Source organism: Thunnus thynnus, chromosome 15 (genome assembly GCF_963924715.1).
Source record: "Thunnus thynnus chromosome 15, fThuThy2.1, whole genome shotgun sequence".
Classification (NCBI taxonomy): domain Eukaryota; kingdom Metazoa; phylum Chordata; class Actinopteri; order Scombriformes; family Scombridae; genus Thunnus; species Thunnus thynnus.
Genome location: NC_089531.1, coordinates 19,099,369 through 19,112,494, shown reverse-complemented (window position 1 = coordinate 19,112,494; position 13,126 = coordinate 19,099,369). Strand labels below are relative to the sequence as shown.

The window sequence follows — 13,126 nt, the reverse complement described above, 5'->3', positions numbered from 1 at the left end:
GACTCACACATGCATACATGCTTGTACGTATATGTGCCATTATAAATTTACATTCCTGCACACCCACACACATGCACAAACACACAGTTGTGTTTCGTAGCCATGGGACATCTGGAAGTGAGGTGGACAATGCAATCACCTCCGAGCTATAAATCAAATCCATCAGAGCTGCCTGAAATGATGCTCTGTCACTCCGAGGGGTTGTCTGTTTTTTTTTTCTCTTTGATTTAGGCAGACATGTAAGTAAAAACAACTCGAATGGGCACATGTTCATATTTTTCTCTGGCTGTATCAGCTAATTCTGGTTCTCCTTGTCTTAAGTATATCAGGATAAGACTTGACTTTTACAGTCAAATCCACTGGAGTTTACATGTGATGGATACAAACTGCCAAAACTGAGAATCACAGAGTTTTAAAAGATAGCAGGCAAACCCTACTGCTTGCTAAAATGTAGTGATACAATTGCTCTGGTGGGATGAAAACATCTAGAAATGCTCGATTCTGGCCTTGCACGTCTCAAAACTTGTTCTGCGCTCACAAATATGTGCAAACTCTTAACTCTTGACTTGCAGATTTGTTGAAACGCTAAAGCTGCAGTTTTGTGCTTGCTCAATAGAGTCTAAATGAAAGAAGGAAGAAGAAATTTCTTGTTTCATTAGTTAGTTCCTCATAGATACTGTTTGTACTTACGTAGATGTACGTAAATGTAAGTTTCTTTTGGACAATGCAGAAACGTCAGTCATAGAAACCGACTATTCACTCATGTACTGTAGTTATGCACAATTTTTAGGCACTTTCATTTTGTGCTACTTAATACTTCACTATATTCAAGAGGGAAATACTGACAGCTATAGTTACTGGTTACTTTACAGATTAAGATTTTACATATGAAAAACTTATGATCAGTTTGATGCATTATTACAGGTTTAATTACCTAACATTAAGTAAGGTAGTGAAAATTGATGTACTACAACATCAAAATGCGGTTTACATGTTAATCTATCAGTAATAATAAGCCATTAATATACAATATATAATAACATGCTGAAAAGGGCCATTCTGCATAACAAGTACTTTTACTTTTGATACTTTATGTACATTTTGGTGCCAATATTTCTAAATTTCTACTTGTCATGGAGTATTTTGGCATTTTTGTGTTGCTGCTTTAACTCAAGTAAAAGATCTGAATACTTCTTCCACCACTGAGAAAGGTGCAGGTATGAGTGTACAGTCTGTGACTAACTATGAAGTGCCACCTGGTATATGGCGCTATCTAGTGGCAAGAGTTGAAACACAAGTATTACAACCATTTTCACTTCCTTCACATTGTGGGAATATCAATTTGTTAGTTATTGCAGATACTGTATTTGGGCTTTTGCTCAAGTTTTTTTTTAAATGGATCTTATAATTGTTGGTTCCCTCAGTGACTTTGCTCAAATAATATGATCACCCAAGGATGACTTTAACTTTAGTGAGGGTTAATGCTGCTAAGAGCAAACTCCTCACAAGAACATATACAGTATTATAGCACTAAATACTGGAAATAAGCTATCGGATGTGTGATACAGTTACCATAGTCCAGACCATAGTCGTCCTTCTACCACACCTCTTTCCATCACCACAACTGTAGGCTACATACTCACACACAGACAACACCCCATCTTCAGACCAGACCTCGTTGCCTAGCAACGCCCTGCGGAGTGGCTCAAGGGGCGGGAACAAGCCACTTGGCTTCCGCAGTAATTACAGTGCATGTGTGTGTACGCATGTTTCTGGGCCACCCCAGGTGTGTGTGTGTTTATCTGTGAAAACATGCAGGCTGCTAGCAGTAGACAGAGAAACCATGTGAGCAGAACGTGCATCAGGTCTGTATTAACAACCATGTTCAACACAGTTATTTCTTTCTAGGCCACTGATGGGGTGAAGTCAATGCTGAAGTCATCAAGACGTGATATCAAATGTCTCAACATAATAACACTAACACTTCAAGTGTGGTAAAAAATATATATACACGTGACCATATTATATATATTTTTTCCAATCAAGATCCATTTTGTAAATTACATTTTACACTGTTGAAACCAAAGTTTGGAGCTCAATTTTCTCATTTTCACATACTGAAACTATCACAAGAAGTGTTTTAAATTTACATCAGTACTAACTGAGTAACTTTTAATATCATCCTGACTTAGTTTAAATGTGGCCGTTTGCATCTTAGTGACACAGTGCCTTGGCTGACAGCCTATGAGTGTAAACATTTCCTTTGTGTGCCAGGGGCATATCCTCGGATGGCCGCCTGCTAATAATGTTTTCTGCTTGGTGTACCAAGGCTGTGACTGCACTTGGCGAAAGTCATTCCTGACTCAGGAAGGGCTTCTCTGAAGGACAAGACAAACCCAGCCAGATAAACCTCTGCCAAGGACCATACGGGCCTACAAGGCTATGATGTAGCTCTGTTTGCTGGGATGAATTTAACATATAATTTCCCTTTGGGAGATGGAAAGTGTTTCACGCCTGACCTTTGTTACAGACTGTTACGCACACAAGAAGCTTCTCTGTGTGATTGCTGATAATGCAACAAATACCTTTGCTCAGTAATCTTATCTGCTGCTGGAATTTTTATAGCCAAATAAATTTATATTGGCAAGTGTACTTTTTAAATTGAAATTTTTTTCAAATTCAAATTTGCTTTATTGGTATGAATGTCATAACAACAATATTACCAAAGCATCAAGAGTCAATGAAACAAAATAACATTAACCTAACATTAAGATTGATATATATTAATTATATATAGTATATCTATGTATTTTTGTATATATATACAGTATATTCTATGTATGTGTGTATGTGTGTGTGTGTGTGTGTGTGTGTGTCTAGGTCATTCACCACCCCTGAGGTTGTGGCATGTTGATACATACTGAGCAGCAAGATGTCTCCTTGTTCTAGGAGTGGTTTTAAATTTTAGAGGTCATTAAGCTTTTTGAAATCTGAATTTTAGACTTGATCTTGTTAAAGTAAATGTTCCTTATGTTATTGAACGTTTAATTCTACGTTTGAACCATAGATATGTAATCATCTGTGAAGCTTAAGACAGGTTGATGTGTCAAGAACCACCATATGGCTGCAAATATCCACTGTTTTCAATTAATCTATCCATGATTTTTTTCATTTAACCATTTAGACTAAACAATATCAGAAAATAGTAGAACATAGTCAAAGTCAAAGTTAAAGCATTTATTGTCATATGCACATTTAAAACAAGTTTCACTGTACAATGAAATTCTTCCTTTGCCTTCCACTCTAAATGTTATTTATCAAAGAAACACTAGGTATAGAAAATGAAAAATATAAAATTAAAAGAAAATAAACAAATAAAATATCAGGAGAGTTAAAAAAAAGAATCAAATATCTGAAGAACACTATGTACAATATACAATGCACAGAGTAGTATGGCCCATCACAACTTCCAAAAGCCCAAGCCCAAGCTTTGGGGGGCATTTTTGCTTTAAAAAAAATGACTCAGATGAATGATCAACTATTGAAATCGTCACTGTTTAATTTTGTTGATCAGCACGATTAATTAAATAATCATTTCAGCTCTAATCCATATCCCAAAACTAATTTTCCTTTTCTGATTTCTTTTAATTGATTTTGTTGTTGTTGTTGTTGTTGAACTACAGTCCAAAAGATATTAAATTCACAATTACATAAAAGACAGAAAAGGCAGCAAATCCTCACATTTAAGAGGCTGGAACCAGCAAATATTTAGCATTTGTAATTGATAAATAACTATAAATAAAAAAGGGAATTGATTATCAAAATTATTGGCAGTTAATTTTCTATATTTTGACTAATCGAATAATTGAGTATCCTAATAATTTCAGACCTCTATCAGTGCGAATTCCCTGAGAGTCCTCAGCAGACCACTCTGTTGTCCTGTTTTTATACCATATAAGCTTCAAACTTAAGATATTGGTGGAATGGGAACTGATGAGGGAAATATTATAATAGAAGCAAAAATAAGACTTTTTATTAAATAGCAATATAGTTACATAATTTTTAATTACTCTCCATTATTAAACTAAATGATTCTATGGTTATGCTACCTTATTTACTTTCCTTTTTTTTTTTAACTACGACTGTTATCTTGTGACACCAGTACACAGACTGGAGTGGAAATAAACACACACACACACACACACACACACACACACACACACACACACACACACACACACACACACACACACACACGCCTCCCTTTCCCGTTCGCCCAACCCCCCACAACACAGAAGTCACCGCCCTTCCCTCTCGCTCTCACACCAACATGACTACCAACCACCGCCGCTCCAACCGACGCGCCAGAGCATCATGGGAAATGTAGTCCGGGTCGCCCAATCCAGTTCGAGAAGGCGAGGCCTCACCAAAATACAACTCCCATCTCGACCCTCGCACGCCGAGCCCCGTCGTCCAATCTGAATATGTGGGAGGAGCGCGTCCGCCCACAAAAGCCACAGCTATCTCCCCGTATCTCCCCCTTAAAAAAATCAATTGTGCACGAAAAAAAAGGGAAAAACGCGTAAAATACAAACACTGGTGACGGTTTGTTTTCGGTGCACGACGGACGGCGACGAGGTGTCCCCGCGTCGTGCGGCGAGAGAAACGGCGGCGACAGGCAGAGCAGAGAAGAGGGTGTTGTCCTGATGCTTAAATGGAAGTGGGTGGGCCTCTACGGTCACACACTGCCAACTTCTCTCTGGATATCATTCTGACAAGCGCTAATTTGCTCGTTTATGGACTGTCTATCCGGTAAAAGAGACATACGACGGGGCTGCGAGGGGGCCGACGGGCCGGGGACGGTCACTGTGTTCTCCGTTATTTCCGTTATTTGGGGTTGCTTGATTGTGCCTGCGCTTGGCACCGCCCTTCCTGGCCGGTGGGTGGTTTCGTGAAACGGGCAGATCCGCCACGGCCCAGCGCCGAACATATAGGCCGTCCTCCGCCTCTGTACCCGGCCGGCCTTCTACCGTGAACTACACCCTCTCCCTCTTGGTATATTAATGCGTTATGAGTGGTAGGTACCCTCCCCCCCTCTCCGTCTCCACCCCTCTTTCCCACTCTCTCTCTCCGTCTGACAGATAGGAGGCTCCAAGCCTCTTTGATATTGATGATGAGGTTACTGGTTTCTCCTCTGTCTTTATTGATCATCTTTGTTTTTGCTATATCTGTCAAATTCTTTATTCACACCACTTGGTTCCTACATGACTGTGCCTTATCTTTGGGACTTTGCACTATTCAGAAGTACAACATGTGATGATGATATTATAACTGGGGCATATTCTAACATTTTGTTCTCCTATCATAGACTCGAAGAAGGAATCATCTGGATCTGAAGGAGGGAAAGCATCTAAAAAGGGGAAGAGCTCTGGATCACAGGTACTAAAATAAATAAGAGTTCATTATAGTTCATTACTTTTTGCTTTGCCTGGAGGCCAAAAATGTACTCCCTCCCTCCCAGCCAGCCAGACACCTCTGGGGGCGTTTCTCTGGTGAATTCCACTTCCTGCTTCTGTGGAGCCCTGCTGAGAAGCCAGCCCAGAGCCTCATGAATAGGTTTATACGGTTGTCACACTTCAACCACTGTACTTTTGAATTGTCTGTTTGAATTACAGTCAAAATGATTTAATTCTACTCATGGGTTTATCTTAAAGACATGCAGTATTGGTATGTGGTTCTGCAGCTGTGGAACTTCTATTTTCAGCTGTTTTTCATAGGATGTATATATGTTAGAGATTATTTTCAGCCAGGCAGTTATTCTTGAGTGCATCTTTTGTTGTTAAATGTGTATGACAGGCGTTGCTGCTATGTTATTTTGCATGCTACTGTATTTGTTACAACATTTAGGCTGTTTCCATGCAGTGTTGAGAGGTGTATAGCATTAAAAATTTGCCTGCGACCTAGTTCCTTTGAAAGGGAGGAGAGAGAGAGAAGGCGGCATTTTCCTCCAGTGTTCTGAGAAAAGAGAAATGTGGTTCTCACACGCCCACCCACTCGCTTCCTGTAATACCGCCCACTTCCACTGACAGCTCTCTCTCTTTCTCTCAGCTTTTTGTTTCTTTTCTCTACACCATAAATTTTACCCCACCCATCACTCATTTTCTCTTCCTTGTTTCAAATTGTTCTTCTTGTATGTAAGTGTGAGTGTGTGTATGATAATACCTGCTGATCCTTTCCCTTTAGTTTTTTTTTACTTGCATGCTGTACTGTCTTGTTTATGTGTGTATATGAGCTTCCTATGTGTGTTTCTGTAACTCTTCTCCCTCCTTTCCTCGTCACTACTGTTTAACCGTCTCTCTCTCTCTTTCCCTCCCTTCTATCCCTTCTCTGCCCTCTTTCCTATCCTGTCTCCTCCAGGATTCCTCTCAGCCCTCTCCGTTGGCTCTGCTAGCGGCCACCTGCAGTAAGATCGGAGGGCAGGGGGGAGTGGAAGGGGCCCAGGCCCAGGCCCAGGCCCAGGCCCAGTCCCAGCAGGTCCAGGTCCAGCCTGGTCAGATCCAGCTGCAGGCCGGTCAACTCCAGGGTCAGATAGTGGTGGACACAGCTGGGGGCCAGGCCTTGGTGCCCCAGCAGCTGGAACTGGTCCCAGCTCAGTTCACGGGGAACGGTTGGCAGATCATTACAGCAGCACCTACTATGGCCAAGGAGAACACCAATCAGCCTGTTGCTGTGACGGTGGCCACCACCTTGGCTAATGACAGCTCACCTGGCGGACGCAAGATGAAGGAGGTGCGAGAGGCAGTGGGTTTGAGACGATATTTTTTGTTTGTTTGTTGGTGTTGTCTGTCAATGTTTCTTCACTAACTGCATCACTGCTCCTTTCCTGTTGGGCAGGTGAAGGCAGTAAGTGGGACCAACAGCAGCGCAGCCAATCAGCAGCAGCAGCAGCAGTTCCAGATAATCCAGGTTCAGAACCTGCCCAATGCTGGGGGCGGGGTCCAGTATCAGGTCATCCCTCACCTGCAGACTGCAGATGGACAGCAGATCCATATTAGCCCAGCTCAGACGGCCTCCATAGGGGCTCTGCCGGAGCATGTTCAGCTCATCCAGACCCCGAGTCCAGGCCAGACCCAGGCCATTCTCCAGCCAGCCAACCAACAGGCCATCCTGACAAGTACAGCCAATCAGACGGTCCCTCTGCAGATCCGCCCTGCTCAGTCTTTCCCACTGCAGCTGCAGACTTTGCAGGGCTCCCAGACTCCTGTTATGACCACAGTACCCATAAACCTTGGTGGCATGACCCTGGCCTTGCCTGTGATCAATAATGTTGGAGGGGGCGGGGCTGTGCAGCTTATCCAATCAGCAGATGGCACCTTCTCTGTTGCCAATGGCAACCAGCTGGTGACAACAGCAGTGTCTGGGGCGGCTCCTGCTGCAGTATCAACTGGCTCGACAGCGGCAGTAGCCGAAGGTGACAGCGTATCTGATGGGACACAAGTGGTTTCTGCTGGATCTGAGGGTGGAACAGCTGACACCCAAGCACAGAGCAGTGAGGCAGACTCACAAAGCCAGAACCAGGCCAACGGACTGCAGAACCAGACAGACACAGCAGGAGCCATTCAGCAGGTGATCGTGGGCCAGGTGGGGCACCAGTTGGTGCAGCAGATCCAGCTGCAGCCACAGGCTCAGAGTCAGGGTCATGCTCAGGGCCAGCAGCAACCTCAGCACATTCAGACCCTTCAGCTGGCCCCAGGACAAACCCTGCAGCCCATCCAGGCCTTCCAGAACCCAGCCCAGGTCCTTATTCGCACTCCCACTCTGTCCCCCTCTGGGCAGATCACCTGGCAGACCCTGCAGCTGCCCGGTGGAGTCTCCCTGCAGGGCGGCCTGGGGACGGCCGTGCCACAGCAGCTGACACTGGCCCCTGTGGCCGGTGGGACGACAGTGGGGAGTGGAGGGCTGGTCTCCTTAAGTGGAGCTCCCCTGACGCTCAGCGCAGCTCAGATCAACCCGGGATCTGGGGTACAGACGGTCAGCATCGCGGGGCTGGGCGGCACCGGGGTTCAGGTGCAGGGTGTGCCCCTAACCATTACTGGTCTACAGGGTAAGAGTGCACTCAGGGCAGCTGTGTGAATGTGACTCATCCATTACTGAACCGTTTATTAATATGAACAACAATGTGGTTAAAGCAATGTGGTTGGACAATGTGAGAATTATTAAGAATGTGAATTTTGAGAAAATATTAAGCTGTAATGATTTTCTCCTGTTGTGTGGCACACTATGTACATTTATCATTCAGTGTTTAACTGTACCAGGATGTCATGCTGGCTCAGTCTGACACTGTACTCAATGCTGTTGTGTATATGTTTTTCAGCTTTCTCTATATACAACTATTGTTCTTGAGTAGTTAACACAGTTTGTCATTTTCAATTACCTTTCAGGTCAAGCACAGGGTCAGGATGGGGTCAAAGTTCAGTCATCTCCTGTGACGGTCACTGTGGGAAACGTGGCATCGGGTTCAGCAATGAGTCCAGATCAGCTGGGCTCCATCCAGAGTTCTTCAGACCAGGAGGGACAGCCCAGCAAGAGGCTTCGTCGTGTTGCCTGCTCTTGTCCGAACTGCAGGGATGGAGAAGGAAGGTATGAATACATTAGAAAGACAGAGCAACATGCACAAGTGCAGCAGGAGAAACTGGGGTTGAACATCTAATGTTAGAGGGAAATCAAACTTCATATCGAAATAAAATATATTTCTAGACAAATTTGAACAAGCATAATCAATTTACTTAAAAACTCTGCACTAGGCAGCAAGTTAATGCAGAAATATATAAACATAGTGCAGTATACAGTAATTCACAAGAAAAATAGCTTTTGGGCATCAAAATGTTTATGTAATTCTATACTGGAGTCTTGTCTCTCTTAACCCACCTATGGTACTAATTTGGCCCCAGAGCTGCTCTGTCACAGTGAGTGATTAAGTGAAAAAGTCAGAGGAATTTGACTTGGTTTGTCCCGTATGGATCTACAGCTATGTGTGCCCAAAGCTCATGATTTATAAACCTTACGATTATCCCAAAATTATTTATCACTGTCGTGTCGTTATGCGACAACTGATTTGACAGATGGACAAAACACAGTGCAGCTTGTGTCCTAAAGTGAGAGATCTGATCTGTCACCACCCAACACTTCATATTGCAATGAGGCACCCAGAACTGACAGTGAGACCAGTCAAATACTGTATATTCAGCTTTGCTAGAATAAACTTTCTTCAGCGTGAGCCCTAAAAAAACACAATTAATTAGCAAAGCTCGTTTAATGTAAATTTATTTTAGCATTCTGCATGAAAATGGCTTATGAGTACCAACAATGTGCTGTTTATAATTCTTTAATGAAAGATCATGATATTTACTACACACACACCAGCACACACCTGACTCTAGTGTATGTTGCAGGAACAGCGGAGACCCCACAAAGAAGAAGCAGCACATCTGCCACATGGAGGGCTGTGGGAAGGTATACGGCAAGACGTCCCACCTGCGGGCCCACCTGCGCTGGCACACTGGTGAGAGGCCGTTTGTGTGTAACTGGATCTTCTGTGGCAAGAGGTTCACCAGGAGCGATGAACTGCAGAGACACCGGAGAACGCACACAGGTAGGAAAAACACATACAGACGCGTAGACTGGCGATGTAGGTCACCCTGGTATTTTCAGTGTAGCCAAAGTCTGATATAGCTTATTCCTCTGCGCCATAGCAGGCCATTGTTGTCCGAAAACTATTAAAAACACATTATTGCACTTTTTCCCTCATTACAATGTACATGGACACTGAGGTAATCCCATATACACTGTCCTACTGCCTTAATTACCGACTAGTGCACCAAATCCGATGCTGAAAATAGTCTCCAACAAATGCAGTGTTTTTGCTAAAAACTACAGTGCCCAGTTTTAGGACATTATTATTTTTTAAAATCAAAGTATATATTATAGTATACATACTGTCTATATATTTATACATTTAAAAAATGTTATCCCCTATAATTAACACCTCCCTTGGTTGTGGATCTCTTCTTCTTTTGTCATTTTCTGTCTCCTTCCCTCTAGGAGAGAAGCGTTTTGAGTGTCCTGAATGCTCCAAGCGCTTCATGCGTAGCGACCACCTCTCGAAGCACATCAAGACCCACCAGAACAAGAAGGGCGGAGCCGCGGTGGCAATCATCACCACTGATGACATGGAGGAAGATGCCCCCGAAGGCCTGGGCGCCTCCCCTCAAATCGTTGCTGTGGCAACCCTCTCACGTGACTCTGACCCCGCCACCCCGACCACCTCTAATCACCTGGAGGAAGAGGAGGAGTTTGAAAAGGCAACGGATTCCTCTTACTTTGCAGAAAGTTGACTTCCTGTTTTTTGGAGGTCTTTGCAGGGACGGCTTTGGGTGGCTGCTTTTTCCTTTCTTTTTAATATTCCATAATTTTAAAAATGTTGTTCTCTCATGAAAAAGGGACTCAAGAGATGAGATCATGAAATGAACAGAAACCTTAAAATATAAACATCACAATCTAAAAAAAAACAAACTAACACATATAATAACTAAAATTTAGCCTAAGCGTGTGAAAGATTAGTTTGGCTTTTATAAATGAATCTATAATAATTCCATGCGCAGTGGGGGAAAGGAATGTAAGAAGTGTCTAGATTAGCACAAGACAGGGCGACCTGCTGAATCTAAAACCATCCAATATCAAGAGACATTTTTCTAATCGCAACAGAATCTATCTCTATGCACAACGTTGTGTTCCTGTTTCATACCTGTCAGACAGAGCTGAGGGTCAATCATGGTACAGGACTGTTGCAGAGCAGTGACAGAGCAGAGGTAGTCTTGGGATGGTGTGTGTGAGTGTGTTTGTGTATGCGTATATATGAACTATTTGAGTGAGTGTGCATTTGTATTCCCATGCTGTCGTGGAGAGGATCTACCTAATTTGAGTTTTATTCATGGTTCAGGTTTAGTCCTCGGATCAGATTCAGGTGTTGATTCTTTTGTGACCAGTCAACGGATAAACTGTTATTGAAGAAGAGAGGGGATAATTCTTTAAAATAAAAAAAGAGGAGTAGAAAAAAGCACATATAAAAAGATTTATAAATAATGCATTCCTATTGAGGCGCAGTGGCCATTAGAAAAAAAAAAAAAAGGTTTGTATAGAGAAAAACAATCTAGCTTTCTACAACTTTGTTCGTGTGGTGAAAGCAATACTATAATGACAATCCTAGTGAAATCATGTTTACATTGTCAGGGGAAGTTTTCTGTTAATAAAACAAGCCAGTTCGCTCCAAGATTGGGGGGAAAAACATCTGAAAGCAGTGCTGTTGTCTGAACAAACCTGTAACTTTGCAAAAACCTCAGAATGATTTCAACACAGCTGCAGTTTGTTTGTTTTTCATTTTTATATGTTCGATTTCCATCAGATGGTATCTGGTAGATCTAACTATGGTTTGGTTCAGACAGCAGCACGGTCGCTGATGTTGCTTTTTCGATTTCTGTGCTCTGGTGATGACCCCCTCTCCATCCCGCCTCTAACCTGCTACGTTGACCGATGTACCACAATTGCCTTAACACAAGCTGTTGTACAGAGGGAACTACAGGGAGGGAGGTGGGTGGAGAAAGAGGGCAGCTCTCTTGTATTATTAGGGGGTGAAATGGAGAGCAGACCACAGCATAGAGAGGTGAAGTGGGTTAAAGAGACAGGGCTGTAAGAGCTGTGGGTGGGAGTGGGTCGGGCTATTTAGCTATGTGGATATGAGATGTTTTCTGGTGGTGTTGCTCTGTGTTAGTTCAGTGCGTACATTCTTTTTAAATTAAAAAAAATACTTCTATTTTATAGAAAAAAAAGTCCCCTCCCAGTATGTTAACACACAGGACCCCACTGTGTAAAGCTAATTTATTTTCCTTGATTTGTAATATTTGCCTTTTGCTGGACTTGTATTTGTGTGCGTTGATTCTGAGGTTGTGTACAGCATGTTTCAGTTTTTTGCCGTAGTGCTGCTTCTCTCTTCTTTACTCTTTGTGCTTCTGTTTTCTTTTCTACGTCTGGCCGTTGCTGTTCATTTCTTCTTCTTCTTCTTCTTCTTCTCTTTGCGCCATAATGTGTGCTTTTTTTTTTTTTTTTTTTTTTTGGAGAAAATAAATGAAAGAAGAAAGCAAAAAAGTTACAATTGTTTAAAGTTGAAAAGGTTGATACCAAACAAATTTAGATGTTTTTGGTAATATTTTGTGTGACAGCCAACTTTTTTTTCTTTGATATTTTGTAGTGACATCTCATTTGTAAATCTTTTTCTAAAGATGTTCGTTTGTCTCCATGACATTTGATAATGGGTTTTTGCCAGGTTAGCCTCAAAGGCTCCAGTTTATTGATATTTTTAAAACTGGTTTGTACAAACGTGTTATGTCAATAAAAAAAAAGAAGAAAAAGGCCAACTTCAAGAAGAAAAGATGCTTTGCCTGCATAACACTTGACAATAAAGTGATTTAAAACGGTCTTATCTTTCCTTCTGATGCTCTGGTATTTATGTGTTTTGAGAAGCTGTTTTACATCGAGACAAGATATTTCACCCAGTCTCACCTCTGTAATGGCGTGTCATGTCACTCTGTGGCTGCACATCACTCTTTTCCACTAAAACAGAGAGCGAGCCTCACAGGGGTACTTTCAGCCCAGCATCATGCTCATCCTCTCCTCTACCTCGAAGGTATCAACGAGCACCAAAGCCTGATAGAAAATGTGATCACAAACACAACAGAGCCCCTAATGATCTTTCATCTCTACACATGGTAAACTTTGACCTCAACACACATAGTTACTATAATTCCTCCGGCCCTATATTGCTGAGTAATTGCTCAGCTGTGTTGTGACAGCAGTGATGGTGGAGTATCAGTGCTCTTTGGAAAACAATTACCGCTACAAGTTCCCAGTTTCTGCTGTTGATGAACTCCAAATAGATGCTGCGTGTATTGAATCTGTGACCATTTAGACAAGAGGACTATCCTGCTGATAGTCACCTGCTTTGACAGTTATTTGTATTTTGATTGTACATAATAAACAAAATCTGCCGAGTGTAACTCACCTACGATCAAAG

General features: G+C 42.5%; 1 protein-coding gene across 1 annotated transcript; it reads left to right on the top strand.

Annotated features, from left to right (window-relative positions):
* Positions 1 to 4,490: 4,490 nt before the first annotated feature.
* Positions 4,491 to 12,530, top strand: sp4 (sp4 transcription factor). The gene is made up of 7 exons (XM_067611181.1): positions 4,491 to 5,077; positions 5,369 to 5,439; positions 6,418 to 6,789; positions 6,895 to 8,104; positions 8,442 to 8,640; positions 9,453 to 9,652; positions 10,102 to 12,530. Exons 1-7 carry the CDS (start codon positions 5,071 to 5,073, stop codon positions 10,392 to 10,394), a joined length of 2,352 nt encoding a protein of 783 aa, XP_067467282.1. The 5' UTR covers positions 4,491 to 5,070; the 3' UTR covers positions 10,395 to 12,530.
* Positions 12,531 to 13,126: the final 596 nt, after the last annotated feature.

Excerpts from the sequence above, each read along its gene's own strand:
- sp4 (XM_067611181.1), top strand. Across the intron at positions 6,790-6,894 it reads GCGGACGCAAGATGAAGGAG|GTGAAGGCAGTAAGTGGGAC; the intron begins GTGCGAGAGGCA and ends CCTGTTGGGCAG. Across the intron at positions 8,641-9,452 it reads TGCAGGGATGGAGAAGGAAG|GAACAGCGGAGACCCCACAA; the intron begins GTATGAATACAT and ends TGTATGTTGCAG.